This window comes from Sorex araneus, chromosome 3, assembly GCF_027595985.1.
Source record: "Sorex araneus isolate mSorAra2 chromosome 3, mSorAra2.pri, whole genome shotgun sequence".
NCBI lineage: Eukaryota > Metazoa > Chordata > Mammalia > Eulipotyphla > Soricidae > Sorex > Sorex araneus.
The window spans coordinates 196,770,732-196,784,249 of NC_073304.1; the positions used below are offsets into that span (position 1 = coordinate 196,770,732).

A 13,518-nucleotide genomic window follows, 5' to 3' on the forward strand; every position below is an offset into this window, starting at 1 on the left:
TAGGAACTTGACTAGTAAACCTGGTAGAGCTCACTAAGAAAACTACTAAAATTCTTGCAATAAAAGCAAGGTGGTAGAATTTTGGTAGCTTCCATGTCTCTGGACCACTTACAAAGTAATTTTTGTGTGCTGTTTCAATTTAATTGGTTTCAGCATTTCTCTTCTTTATATATATTCAGCATTCCTCTATGTTTTTTATTCCAAGTAATCATTTTATCTCCTTGATTTTAAGAAAATGGCCCCTTTTTTTTTTTTGCTGTGGGTGGCTTTGTGATTTATTATGTACAGTGCTTGGATAATGCAGTGACATATAATATAGGGTGCAAAGTCAGCTCCTGAATTGGCTTTAATAAACCTCATAAATTTGACATCTATTACTTATACCTATCTTTAATTCCTATAATGAGGTGAATATGCTCTTATAAAAGATATAGAAACTTTTTTAAAAATGTGTAAGACTGAAAAAGTAGCTTTATTTTGCAATACTAACATTAAAAATATATATTTGCGGAATCAAGGAGATGGTTCCAGGGCAGGAGACCTGGGTTTGATTCCGGGTACTCCATGGTTCTTAGAGCATAGCGAGCAGCCCCAGAACAGTGCATCAAGAGTAGCCTACCAGTGGCACCAGGTGTGGCCCAAAAACAATTTTTTTTTCCCCTGAGTAACAGACATTATTGTATTCCTAAATAAACAGTTTTGCCTATATTACTACTGCCTATATATATATATGTATGTATATATGTATATATATATATATATATATATCTTTTTTTTTTCTTTTTGGGTCACACTGGCGATGCAAAGGGATTACTCCTGGCTTTACATTCAGGAATTACTCCTGGCGGTGCTTGGGGGACCATATAGGATGCTGGGAATCAAACCTCATTGGCCATGTGCAAGGCAAACACCCTACCCACTGTAGTATCACTCCAGCCCCTATATTTGGTTTTGAGGATTGGGAATGAAAGAAGGCAAAGCAGCTACATGCCATTGCCAGGCTGGCTGATGGTTCATTGCAGCCACCCCACAGCAGCTCCATGCCATGGCCTGACTCACAGCACCACTGACTGAGCTTACCGCTGTCTCACACCAGGACATGCCTTAAGGAAATAAGCAAACTCCCTGATGAACAGTTCTAAGTCATGGCTATAAAACTGCTTATCAAACTAAGAAAAAAGAACAGATAAGTTCGTAAGCTTAACAAAGCTCTAAACCAAAGTTATAGAACTGAAGAATTTGATAAAAGTGAAAACTATAATAAAGGGGTACAACAGCAGAGTGACTGAAGTAGAGGAGCAGATAAGTAACTTGGAAGACAAAATAACTTAATTCATTCAGATAGAGCAACAGAATATAAAAAGAGTTTTTAAAAAGTGAAGATACATTGGGCCAGAGATATATAATACAACAGATAAACGCTTTCCTTGCAAGTGACCTAACCTGGTTCATCCTCAGCACTTCATATGGTACCCCTGAGCAGCACCAGGAATGATCCCTGAGCACAGAGCCAGAAGTTAGCCCTAAGCACTGCTGGTTTTGGGGTCCAAACACAAAACAAAAAAAAAGTGAAGAGGGCTGGAGCGATAGCACAGCGGGTAGGGCGTTTGCCTTGCATGCGGCCGACCCGGGTTCGAATCCCAGCATCCCATATGGTCCCCTGAGCACCGCCAGGAGTAATTCCTGAGTGTAGAACCAGGAGTAACCCCTGTGCATCGCTGGGTGTGACCCAAAAAGCAAAAAAAAAAAAAAAAAGTGAAGATATCTTTGGTACAGCATCAAGAAGAGTATTCACACTGTAGGGGTCCTAGAAGAAGAAAATGGGTCAGAAAAATTATTTGAGAAATAAATAATGGCCAGTAATTTCTCTGATCTGGGAGAAGTAAAAATTCAGGTACCAGAAGGCCAGGAAGTTTCAAAAGAGATGAACTCAGAGATCCACACCAAAACACATTTCATATTAAAATGGCAGAAGTTAAAGAGAGGATCTTAAAGGCAGAGAGTAGAAAAATAGCTGCTGTCTACAGTCCTATAAGGCTGTCAGCAGATTTTTCAACAGAAACTTTTCAGGCCATATTATATTGGCGTGCATGTTGAAAAGTGCTGAAGGGAGCACTTTTTGCCAACCAAGAATCCAATGTTTGGCCAAGTTTTCATTCATAACTGAGAGATTAAGAGTTTTTCAGACAAACAAAAACTGAAATATTTCATCACCTTAAATGGCATTGCAAGAAATGTTACCGTCTCCTCTTAAAAAAAAATGGCATTTAGAAGAAAAAAATATCAGAAGAAATCATCTCACTCATTAGGCACTATTATAACTATTATAATAGCCAAGATTTGAATACAACCTAAGTGTCCATTAATAGACAAATGAATAAAGACGTGGTAAACATACATAGTGGAACACTTTGAAGCTGAGGAGGGAAAAAAGGAAGAAACTGCCATTTGCAACAACACAGGTGGACCTTGAGAGGATTATATTATGCTAAACTAAGAAAGTCATGGAAAAAGTCAAGACTGTGTGTTTTTATTCATATATGGAAGATAAAGGAAACAAGTACATCAACAAAATGAAACAAATTCTCAGATCTAACAACAGAATCATCACCAGAGGGCAGTGGGGTAGTGGTGAGACGAATAAAATTGGTAAAAGAGGTCAAGTGTATGGTGATGGACAGAAGTCGAGTTTTTGTGGTATGCATAAATTAGCATGTATAGGTGTTGAAGCATAAAGCTGTGCACCTGGAACTTATATATTATATGCACCAATATTTAATAAATAAAAATTAAAGATTGGGGATATCCCAGACACATTTCACGGGATCGCTTATCTCTGAAAATCTAAAACTCAAGGAAAATCAAACTCATAGAAATGGTTTAGAATTATAGTTACCAATAAATAGAGTTGCTGCAGATAAAGTTTGGTAAAAGCATACACGTTTTAAGTTATAAAATAGATAATCTCTTGAGTCTAATTCTATAGTAGGGGCTAGAGTTTTTTGTTGGTTTTTTTTTTTTTTTCCTTTTTTGGGTCATACCCAGTGATGCTCAGGGGTTACTCCTGGCTCTGCACTCAGGAATTACTCCTGGCCATGCTTGGGGGACCACATGGAATGCCAGACAGGGATTGAACCCAGGTCAGCCGCATGCAAGACAAAAGCCCTACCCGCTGTATTATTGCTCCAGCCCCAATATGACTAGAGTTTATAATACTGTATTATATCGTTAAAATTTGTAATGACTCTCTTAGGGTCACACTAATAAAGCAAAATAATATAATGAATGTGTTAATTCACTGAATTGTGGCAATCCTTTTGAAGGTAATTCAAATAATCATGTACATTTTTTTTAAATGCAGGACTGTTGAGAGAGTAAAGGGTTAAATCACATGTCTTGCATGCAGGCTATCCTGCTTCTATCCCTGTCACCACATGATTACCAGATCACTGCCAGTTGCAATTCTGGGGTGCCCTGATCATCACCAGGGTGGTCATGGGTAGTTTCCAATCCCGCAGGGCCCAAGCCAATCCATATCCTGAACTGCTAGGCCAGTTGACCAGGGATAGCTGAAGGGGATCCCAGGTGTACACACACACACACACACACACACACACACACACGCACACGCACACGCACACGCGCACGCGCACATATAAAAAAACAACTAAAATTATAATATACGTATATATCATCATCATCATCATCATCCCGTTGATCATCGAATTTCTCCATGGTCTCAGTAACGTCTCCATTCGTCCTAGCCCTGAGATTTTAGAAGCCTCTCTTTACTCGGCCTTCCCAAGGATGCCGCATTGGAAGCTTTTCAGGGTCAGGAAAATGAGACCCAGCATTGTTACTGGTTTTGGCATATGAATACACCATGGGGAGCCATGCCAGGCTCTCCCGTGTGGGCAGGAAACTCTCGGTAGCTTGCCAGGTTCTCCCAGAGGGAGAAGTAGGCTATAAGATGTCTCGAGGCCACTTCCAGGAGCTTGGTTTTAAGTCTCTGGTTGTTGACCGTTGGTGGGATTACACAGCGCCGGGGGCAGTACCTGGGTGTGACCGCCTGGCTACTGGAGAATGGGAAATCTGGGCGGAAGAGGCCCAGTCCCGATCCGAGCAGGCTTGGAGGTCTCAGCCCCAGTTCCCACACACCTGGGTTCCTCTGCCGGTACTTTCATGCATGAGGCTTGTCCGAACATGTGGAGAAGGGCCTTGAGCATGGCTGTGGCTAGGCTCCAGAGGTCTTCGGCCCTGGTATCTCTGCTCCGGGCTGGGAGAGAAGCTGGTGCCCACCCCCACAGAGGGACCCCAGGGAAGACAGCCAGCGTGTGGGCAAGAGACTCTCATATATATATATATATGGGCTGGAGTGATAGCACAGAGGTTGGGCATTCGCCTTTTATGGGGCCGACCTGTGTTCGATTCCTCCGCCCCTCTCGGAGAGCCCGGCAAGCTACCAAGAGTATGGAGCCCGCATGGCAGAGCCTGGCAAGCTACCCGTGGAGTATTGGATATGCCAAAAACAGTAACAATGTCTCTCAATGAGAGACGTTACTGGTGCCCGCTCGAACAAATAGATGAGCAATGGGATGACAGTGATATATATATATAATAAAATTGTAATATATACATATATTACAATTTTAGTTGTTTTACTCCTTAAAACTGGATAAAAAAAACAACAAATATTTATTTCAAGCAATAAAATATTATAAATTTCTCTTGCAAGTACAAGAATAGCTAAGAGCATTTTGTAAAGTATGTCCTAAAACTGAAGGGCCTGAAGTATGGCCCACTGGTAGAGCATGTACCTTGTATGAGTAAGGCCCTCAGTTTGAGTCTGATATTGACAAAGGAAAAAAGAAGAGAAAGACATATTTGATATTACAGATGTCTGAGACGCTGTTGCAGTAAACTCAGGACAATTTTGAATTGAAGAATCAGCTAGTAGAGGCCAGAGAGATGTCTCAAAGCACTGCAGCCTTGCATGCTTTAAACCCTGAGTTCAGCCCCTGGTGCTGCATGCCCTCTCCCCCTGTAGCACCACTAGATATAGCCCTGGAGGCTCCTGAGCACCACCAGGTGTGGCACTGGTGACACCCAGCATTTACAGGCCAAAGTAGCACTGCATCACCAGGCCTGAGCATGGGATCGTTCTGGCCAGGTTGATCAAACATCACTAGTGAACAACCAGAATGACTGTTGGGCCTCTCCCCACTGCCTCCACCCTGGGCAGGGGCGGGGCGAACATGGTCCACAATCAGATTTACAGGAAACAGATTGGTAAAGAAATATCAGGAGAGGGGCTGGAGCAATAGCACAGCCAGTAGAGCATTTGCCTTGCACGCGGCCGACCCGGGTTTGATTCCCAACATCCCATATGGTCCCCTGAGCACTGCCAGGGGTGATTCCTGAGTGCAGAGCCTGGAGTAACCCCTGTGCATCGCCAGGTGTGACCCAAAAAGGAAAAAAAAAAGAAAAAGATCAGATATCAGGAGGGGCCAGAGTGTACAGCATGTAGGGCATCTGGCTTGCTCTTGGCCGACCGTGGTTCAATCCCCGGCATTCCATATGGTCCTCCAAGTACTGCTAGGAGTAATTCCTGAGTACCGAGCTCCAAAAAGCCAAAAATGAAATAGAGCTGAAGGAAGGAAGGAAGGAAGGGAGGGAGGGAGGGAGGGAGGGAGGGAGGGAGGGGAAGAAGGAAAAGGAAGGAAAGAAAAGAAAAGATGAGAATGGGGGGAGGAAAGGGGAGGGAGGGGAGGAAACATCAGGACTGGGTATAGAAAGATTAAATTTTAATTTAGAAATGGGACTGGGAAATTAGGTTGATCTTTATCTTCACCTCAGCCATAAGATAGCAAAGTGAGTTCTATGTATAAGAGTTGGGATTGGTAAAGGGACAAGACACTCTGGTGGTGGATGTGATACTGTGTGCCTGAAATTCTTTTACTAACAGCCTTGTAAACTATGATGCCTAAATTAAAATAGGAACAAAATAATTTTTAAAAACCCTGATAGATGGAAGTAAAGAAATGATGAACAAATCTGACCAAGGAAAATATGAAACATTCTGCTTCAAAAAGATGAGATAAATTAGTATTGGAGAGATAGTACAGTGGGTAAAAAACTTACCTTGCATGCAGCCAAATTTCATTTGCTCTCCAGCACTATATACAGTTCCTGAGTACGCCAGGAGTGATTCCAGTGCACAGAGCCACCCTTACCAGGAATAAGCCCTGAGCGCTGCCAGCTGTGGCCCCAAAATCAATCAAAACAAGAGATAAATCAAAAACTAAGAACTGCATTTGCACACACACAAAACATTTTTTTTAATTACAGAGTTTATATAAATTAATAAAAACAGGGAACAACAGTAACATGATGGTCAGACCAAAAAAAGATTTAAATATTTTAATAAGTTCACTAATAAAAATTTTTAAATACCAACTGGAATTGTAAGGTATTTAACTATTAATTTGGTGTTGATAGCCTATGAAATTGTGACGAGAGGGCCAAAGCTGTGAACAGAAGTAATTTTTCTAGAAAGCAGTTAGGACAGGAACATCAAGATTGTGTTCTTACTGGGACCAGGGCTGATATATGACTCAGTAATAGAGCACGTGCCTTGCAGCATGTGTGAGGTAGTAACTGCACACACTCTCTCTCTCTCTCTCTAAATTTTGGGCCTTTTTCCTCAGTGCTCAGACTATTCCTAGCTCTGTGCTCAGGAACTCATGAAGTGTTGTGATGACTGTATGTGGTGCTAAAGATTGAACCAAGATTGGCTACATGCAAGGCAAATAAGTGCTTTATTCCTGTACTGTCTCTGTATTATCTTGGCACCTGTTGTATGTAATTTTTGCCACAACCCCCAGAAAAGGTGGTTTCGAGGGGGGAGTTCTGGCTGAGCCTATATAGGAGAAGTTTTGTATCTCATTTTAGTGGGCAGGACCACACCCAGCTCAGTGTTCAGAGGTGGCTCCTAGCATTGTTTGATGTGCATTATCTTTACATGTATTTGAAGGCCTGAAGATAGGAGGTTTTATACCAATGAAACAATATAATAACTCTGGTTCATTTTTGTTGTGAAACTTTACTTTTGCCAAACTGCCTTATTTGTTTTTAAAGTTAGATTCTTTAAACCTTATTTTCTTGGGACCAGAGATATAGGGTGGGAGTAATGCTCTTGCCTTGCAGGAAGACGACCCTGGGTTTGATCCCTGGCACTGCATATGGTCTCCCAAGCATCAGCAGGTATTATCCCTGAATAAATAAGTCACTGAATGTGGCCCAGAACAAAAATAATAAAGAATAAAGAAAAATAAACTTAAATAGAAATAAAATAAACAAATGGGACTGCATCAAACTAGAAAGCTTTGTACTATAAGAAAAGCGATGACCAGAATCAAAATCTACCCTATAGACGGGGAGATAATATTTGCCCACTACTTGTTAGTTAATATCGAAAATTTACAAAGTGCTTGCTTTACAAGAAAAGCAAATAAATAAATAACTCCATCGAACAAATGGAGGAAAAGAGATGAACAAAAACTTTCTCAAAGAAGACATACAGAAGATCAAAAGGTATATGGAAAATATGCACGCTAGATCACCACTGATCAGGGAAATGCAAATCCCTGAGGTATTGCAAAACAACGAGGTATCATCTAGCACAGTAAGGTTGGCACACATTACAAAGAACAAAATCAACCAGTGCAGGGAAAAGGGACCCTCATTTATCATTGGTGTGAATGTCAGTTGACCTAGCCTTTTTGGAAAACAATGTGGATACTCCTTCAAAACTAGGAATTGAATTTCTGTATGACCCAGCAACTCCAGTTCTGGGCATATACCCCAAAGGCCTCAAAAATCTATTCAGAAAAAGACATTTTCCACTCCTGTGTTTATTGCAACACTATTCACCAGAATATGGAAATTGATGAGATATCCAAGAATAGATAACAATAGATAACTGGATAAAGAAACAATGGTACTTATACACAATGAAATATTGCTTAACTGTAATAAAAAATGAAATCTTGCGATTTTCTGCTATGTGGATGGTGTCATGCTGAGTAAAGTTAGTCTAAAGGAGAGGGTCAGGGGCTGGAGCAATAGCACAGCAGGTAGGGCACGCTGCCAACTCGGGTTTGATTCCCAGCATCCCATATGGTCTCCTGAGCATTGCCAGGAGTAATTCCTGAGTGCAAAGCCAGGAGGTAACCCCTTTGCATTGCCAATGTGACCCAAAAAGAAAAAAAAAAAAGAGAGGGTCAGACACAGAATGATTTCTGTCATGTATGGATATAATGCAACCAAGTAGGGAATAGCAATGCCCAAAAGCAGCAGAAATTGATAACTGGTCTTAAGTAGGAAGCCTGACATGAGGAGTGAGAGGACATTGGGACAGTGGTGGAGGGAAGTGGACACTTTGGGAGAGGGCCTGGTGCTAGATTGTGTCATGCATAAAACCCAGCCTTTTTAACAGTATTATAAACCACAGTGTAGTTAAAAAAAAAAAAAATGTGTCTATCAAGGAGGAAGGCAGGGGGGTCAGGAAAGAACCTGGAGAGATTGGTGGAGGGAAGTTGATGATAGAACATTGTATATGTCATCTATTTCTGCAAGCCTGAATCTCCAGCTAATTGTCTTTAGCTTTTATCTTTTCTAATAGTTAGAGATTTTAAAATAATTACTACTTTATTTGTTACATTATTCAAGCACCTTAACCCCTATACTATTTCTCTCCCTCCCCATTTTTTTGATGGAATTTTGTTGTTTTTGAGTTTGTCAGGTGCTTCATATAACTTGGATATTAATGCCCATTGTTAGATCTGTGATGTAATTCATTGATCTTCTGTATTAATAGTATGTTTTTTTCCCTAGGTATTGAACTGAAACATCTTTGTTTGGAATACATGACTCCATGGCTGTCAAATCTAGTTCGTTTTTGTAAGCACAATGATGATGCGAAGCGACAAAGAGTTACTGCCATTCTTGATAAACTGATAACAATGACCATCAATGAGAAACAGATGTACCCCTCTATTCAAGCAAAAATATGGGGGAGCCTTGGGCAGGTATTGAGTATGTTTAAATATTTATCTAGTAACTTCTTTGTGCAAATATTTTATCTGCTGTCCACTTTGTATGGATGTAATTCAAAAACACAGTCTCCTCTTTCAGAAAGCATGCAGATGCCTATCCTTTATCTGCTTTCTGGGCCTGGTGAGATAGTATAAACAGTAACAGACTTGCCTTGCATGCAGCTGACTGAGGTTCGATCCCTGGCACCCTATATGGTCTCCTGAGCCCCCCGAGCACTACTGGCCCCAAAACCGAAAAGATAAATTCCTTCATCTGGTTCAGTACTGTAAATGTCTAATGAATGTTTCAGAATCAGAGAAAAAATAGTTATTTTAGTCCTCGCTATAGCATAATTATATAAAATTCATCTCTAAAATAATTTCATTTAAATTAATTTCATAATAAGAATATCACAGGTATATAATAGAAATATTTCTGTACTTTGTATATTTTATTGCGGTCACTTTGGTTTACAAGTCTATATTTTTAGGACTGGAGCAATAGCATAGAGAGTAGGGCATTTGCCTTACATGCAGCCAACCCGGGTTCGATTCCTCCACCCCTCTTGGAGAGCCTGGCAAGCTACCAAGAGTATCTTCCCCGCACGGCAGAGCCTGGCAAGCTCCCCGTGGCATATTTGATATGCCAAAAACAGTAACAACAAGTCTCACAATGGAGACGTTACTGGTACTCACTCGAGCAAATCGATGAGCAACAGGATGACAGTGACAGTGATACAGTGATTTTTAGGGTACAGTAATTAATGCATCATATCCACCACCATAATGTCCTTCCACATTCACTGGACCCCTTTCACTCTTTCAGTCCATTCGCCACACCTCCTCACTCCCGGCCACAAGCACAACCTTGTAACTTTAGTTCTGTGGTAAGGGTTTGTTTTATAAAACAGAAGCAAATTTGATTTTGATCCCATGCTTCATTTCATTATATTCCATATATGAATCTGACCGTCTGGTATTTTTCTTTCTCCTTCTGATGTGATTTGCTCAGCTTGATCCCTCCCAGGTCTATCCATGTTGTAGCAGAAGACTGCAAGACTGTAAAAGTTCCTCTTTTTTGTTAATAGAGGTATCACTCTTTACAGTAGTAGTATTATTATTGATGTTTTAGACATACAGCATTATTTTATCAAAACCACCACTAAAGCATCAGTATCCTTCTGCCCCTGTTCTTGTATCTCTAATCCCACACAAGTCCACCCCGCCACTTGGCAGACTCAATTGTTTAGGCAGAATTTCAGGGCTTGTTTTTATTTGCTGTTGTCTGTGCCCTCTTTTGTTCCTGTATGCTCCACAAGTGAGTGAGATCATCAGTTTTTGTCCTCCTCCTAACTCATTTAGTAGATACCCTTTGATTTCATTCAAGTTTCAGTAAACTATAAAATTTCCTCTTTTTATGTAATTGAATAGTATTCCACTATACATCTACAGACACACCAGTTTCTTTATCCACTCCTCTATTGTTGGGCATTTAGGTTGTTTGCAGATTTTAGCTATTATAAATAGTGTGCAGTGAACATAGGCATGCATATACCTTTCCCAGTTATCTTTTTGTGTTCCTGTGATAGGCGCCATGGAGTAAATCAGTGGATTGTGTGTTAGTTCTATTTTTAATTTATGAGAAGTTTTTGTATTATTTTCCAAAGAGGCTAGATCAGCCCACAGCCCCCCCACTAGTGAGGGATCCATTTTTACCACATCCCCACCAGCACTGTTTGGTTCCAGATTTTTTAAGTGAGCTATTCTTAACATTATGAGGTGATGATAGCTCATTGTCATTTTGATTTGCATTTTTCTGACTAAGTGATGATGAACATTTTGTCTTAATGTTCTTCGGCCATCTGTGTGTCTTCTTTAAGGAAATGTCTAATCAGCTCCTCTCCCTGGTTTTTTCAGAGGGTGATTTGGGGGAAGGGGTATGTGTTCGGTTTTTGAGACTTACCTGGCTCTGTGCTTAGGAGTCAGTCCTGATGCTTGGAAAAAACTAAAGCTCGCCGAAGGGCGCGTGCACTTGCGGGCTCTCTGGGCGGCTGTGTCTCACCGCCCACGTTCGGTGCTCTGGAACCGCTGTGTATGGGCTGGATCGGGACAGCCGTTGGCCAAGGACAGGCGAAGGAAGGAGGACCAAGCTGGTTGCTGATTAGTTTACTGTTTATTCAATTTTCCATCTTCCTCATCTCCCGCACTCCCAGCTCCGTCCTCTCTGTTGATCTACTCCAGCCTTTCTCTGGCTTCTCTGTTTCTCCTCCTACTTGTCTCTCCCACCTTGCCCTCTAGGCTACACCCAGCCAGGTAGCAAAATCAACATAAGAAAGCCCTTCCTGAGGGCAGGGCATTCCAAAGCCCTTCCTGTCTCTTAAGGTTTTTTTTTTTTCTTTTCCTTAGTCTAAACACTTATTAACATCTTAATACTAGTTATTTTTGTATGGACATAGCAAGAGATACATTGAGGCTTGCAAGGCAGTTCTCCTGGCAACATCTTGCCACAGACTCATACCACAGCACTCAGGCCAGATTAATCACTCCTAACCCTAGCAGGGTCCAAATCTAGTTATCACTGTTTGAATCTTGACAACATTTGTCCATGATCAAGCTCTTAGAACTTATAGTTAAGAATTAGGCACTTTGGCCAGGCCCATCTCGATACTAGGGTAGCACATAACTCACCACTTGCCCTAGATCCATCCCATCCCTTGTCGGGGACCCTGCTTTTGGGGGTGCTTGGAAGTAAGGGCAGCTGAGGCTTAGGTCGAGAGAACAGATGCCCAGGAGGAAAATATCATGTAGAGTCAAATGACTCCCAGGTTATAAAAGCATAGCATTTGCTAAGTCTTCCTGTGTCCATACAAAAAGGACATTGCTCTGAATAAACTATGCAAAGGACTCAAGGAGAAGAGAAAAACAATATTTACAAGTCAACAGAACACTAAGAAAGAAGCTACAAATAAAGAGGAGTATAGAGCACTGTAATAGGAGTAACCCAATAAACCTAAACTACCTGAGGCTATGTTATTCTACAATGGTGTTGTAGGGCTGTATATGGTGTGAGGAATCAAACCAGGTCTGCCTTAACCCTGGAACTATCTCTCTAGCTCCTATCCTCATTTTTTTGATGAGATTGTTTTGTTGTTGTTGTTCAGTTTGGCAAGTACTTTATATAGCTTGGATATTATCCCACTGTTAAATCTGTGCTGTGTGGATATTTTTCTCTTCTCGTAGGATGTCTTTTAAGCCATTATTTCTTTTGCAGTATAGAAACTTCTTAACTCTATGTAGTCTCATTTATTTGTGTTTGCTTCTGTTTGCCAGTGGCATTGAATCATTGAAGATGCCTTCAAAGTCCATAACTTGTGTTGCCTGTATTTTCTTCTCTTTATTTCCTGATTTTAGTCTAATACAGATGTCTGTAATCCAATTTGTTTTATTGTGGGTAGTATTTTGGCCATGTGGATTTTAGTTCACACAAGGCAGTGCTCAGCGGCTCCTACTAACTCTGTGCTTCAGGGGTCATTCCTGGCTCTGAGCTTAGGGGAACTTATACAGTGCCTGAGCCAAACAGGGTCAGCAGCTGCATGTCAGGAAATCACCTTAACCTCTATACTATGTCTATGTCTCAATTAATGCATTTTGAGTTAACTTTGATGGTGTAAGAAAACAACTTGGTTTTTTCGGGGAGGGTTTGGTTGTTTTTTGTTGTTGTTGTTATTGTTGTTGTTTTTGCATGTCACCTACTAGTTTTCCCAATACCATTGTTATTTATTTATTTTTACAAAGCTGCTTCATGAGTGGATTTCAGTCATGCAGTATTCCAACACCCAACCTTCCACCAGTGTACATTTCTCAGCACCAGTGTCCCCAGGTTCCCTCCTGTCACCCCCACCCACTGTACTGCAGGTGCTTTACTTCTCTCTCTCTTTTTGGATGCTGTGGTTTACAATATTACTACTGAAAGGTTATACACAATATACCTTACCTACTTTTTTTTTCCTTTTGGGTCACACCCAGCAATGCACAGGGGTTACTCCTGGCTCATACACTCAAGAATAACTCCTGGCAGTGCTCAGGGGACCATGTGGAATGCTGGGAATCGAACCAGGGTCGGCCGCATGCAAGGCAAACGCCCTACCTGCTGTGCTATCGCTCCAGCCCCCTTACCTACTTTTAACCTTCAGATCTTGTCCAGCGTGATCATTCCCAGCTATTAATTGTCATAGCGGTCTCCTCTCTCTCTCTTACCTACCTTCAGCCCCGTACACACTTGTGGTTAGTTCCAACCACTGACCAGTCTTCCTAAAACCCTATTTCACCTGTCCATGGATATTATTATTCTAATATATATATATATATACATATATATATACACATGTGTATATTTTATATACCACAAATGGGTGCAGTCATT

The 13,518-nt window shown here is 41.1% G+C and overlaps 1 protein-coding gene across 9 annotated transcripts in view; it reads left to right on the forward strand.

Annotated features, from left to right (window-relative positions):
• Nucleotides 1–13,518, forward strand: part of NF1 (neurofibromin 1) — a 294,661-nt gene that overhangs the window by 228,262 nt on the left and 52,881 nt on the right. For all 9 annotated transcript variants that reach the window (XM_055131786.1, XM_055131777.1, XM_055131782.1 and 6 more), the window contains one exon: nt 8,896–9,089. In XM_055131786.1, coding sequence (XP_054987761.1) covers nt 8,896–9,089 — 194 coding nt within the window. The remainder of the gene's footprint in view (nt 1–8,895; nt 9,090–13,518) is intronic.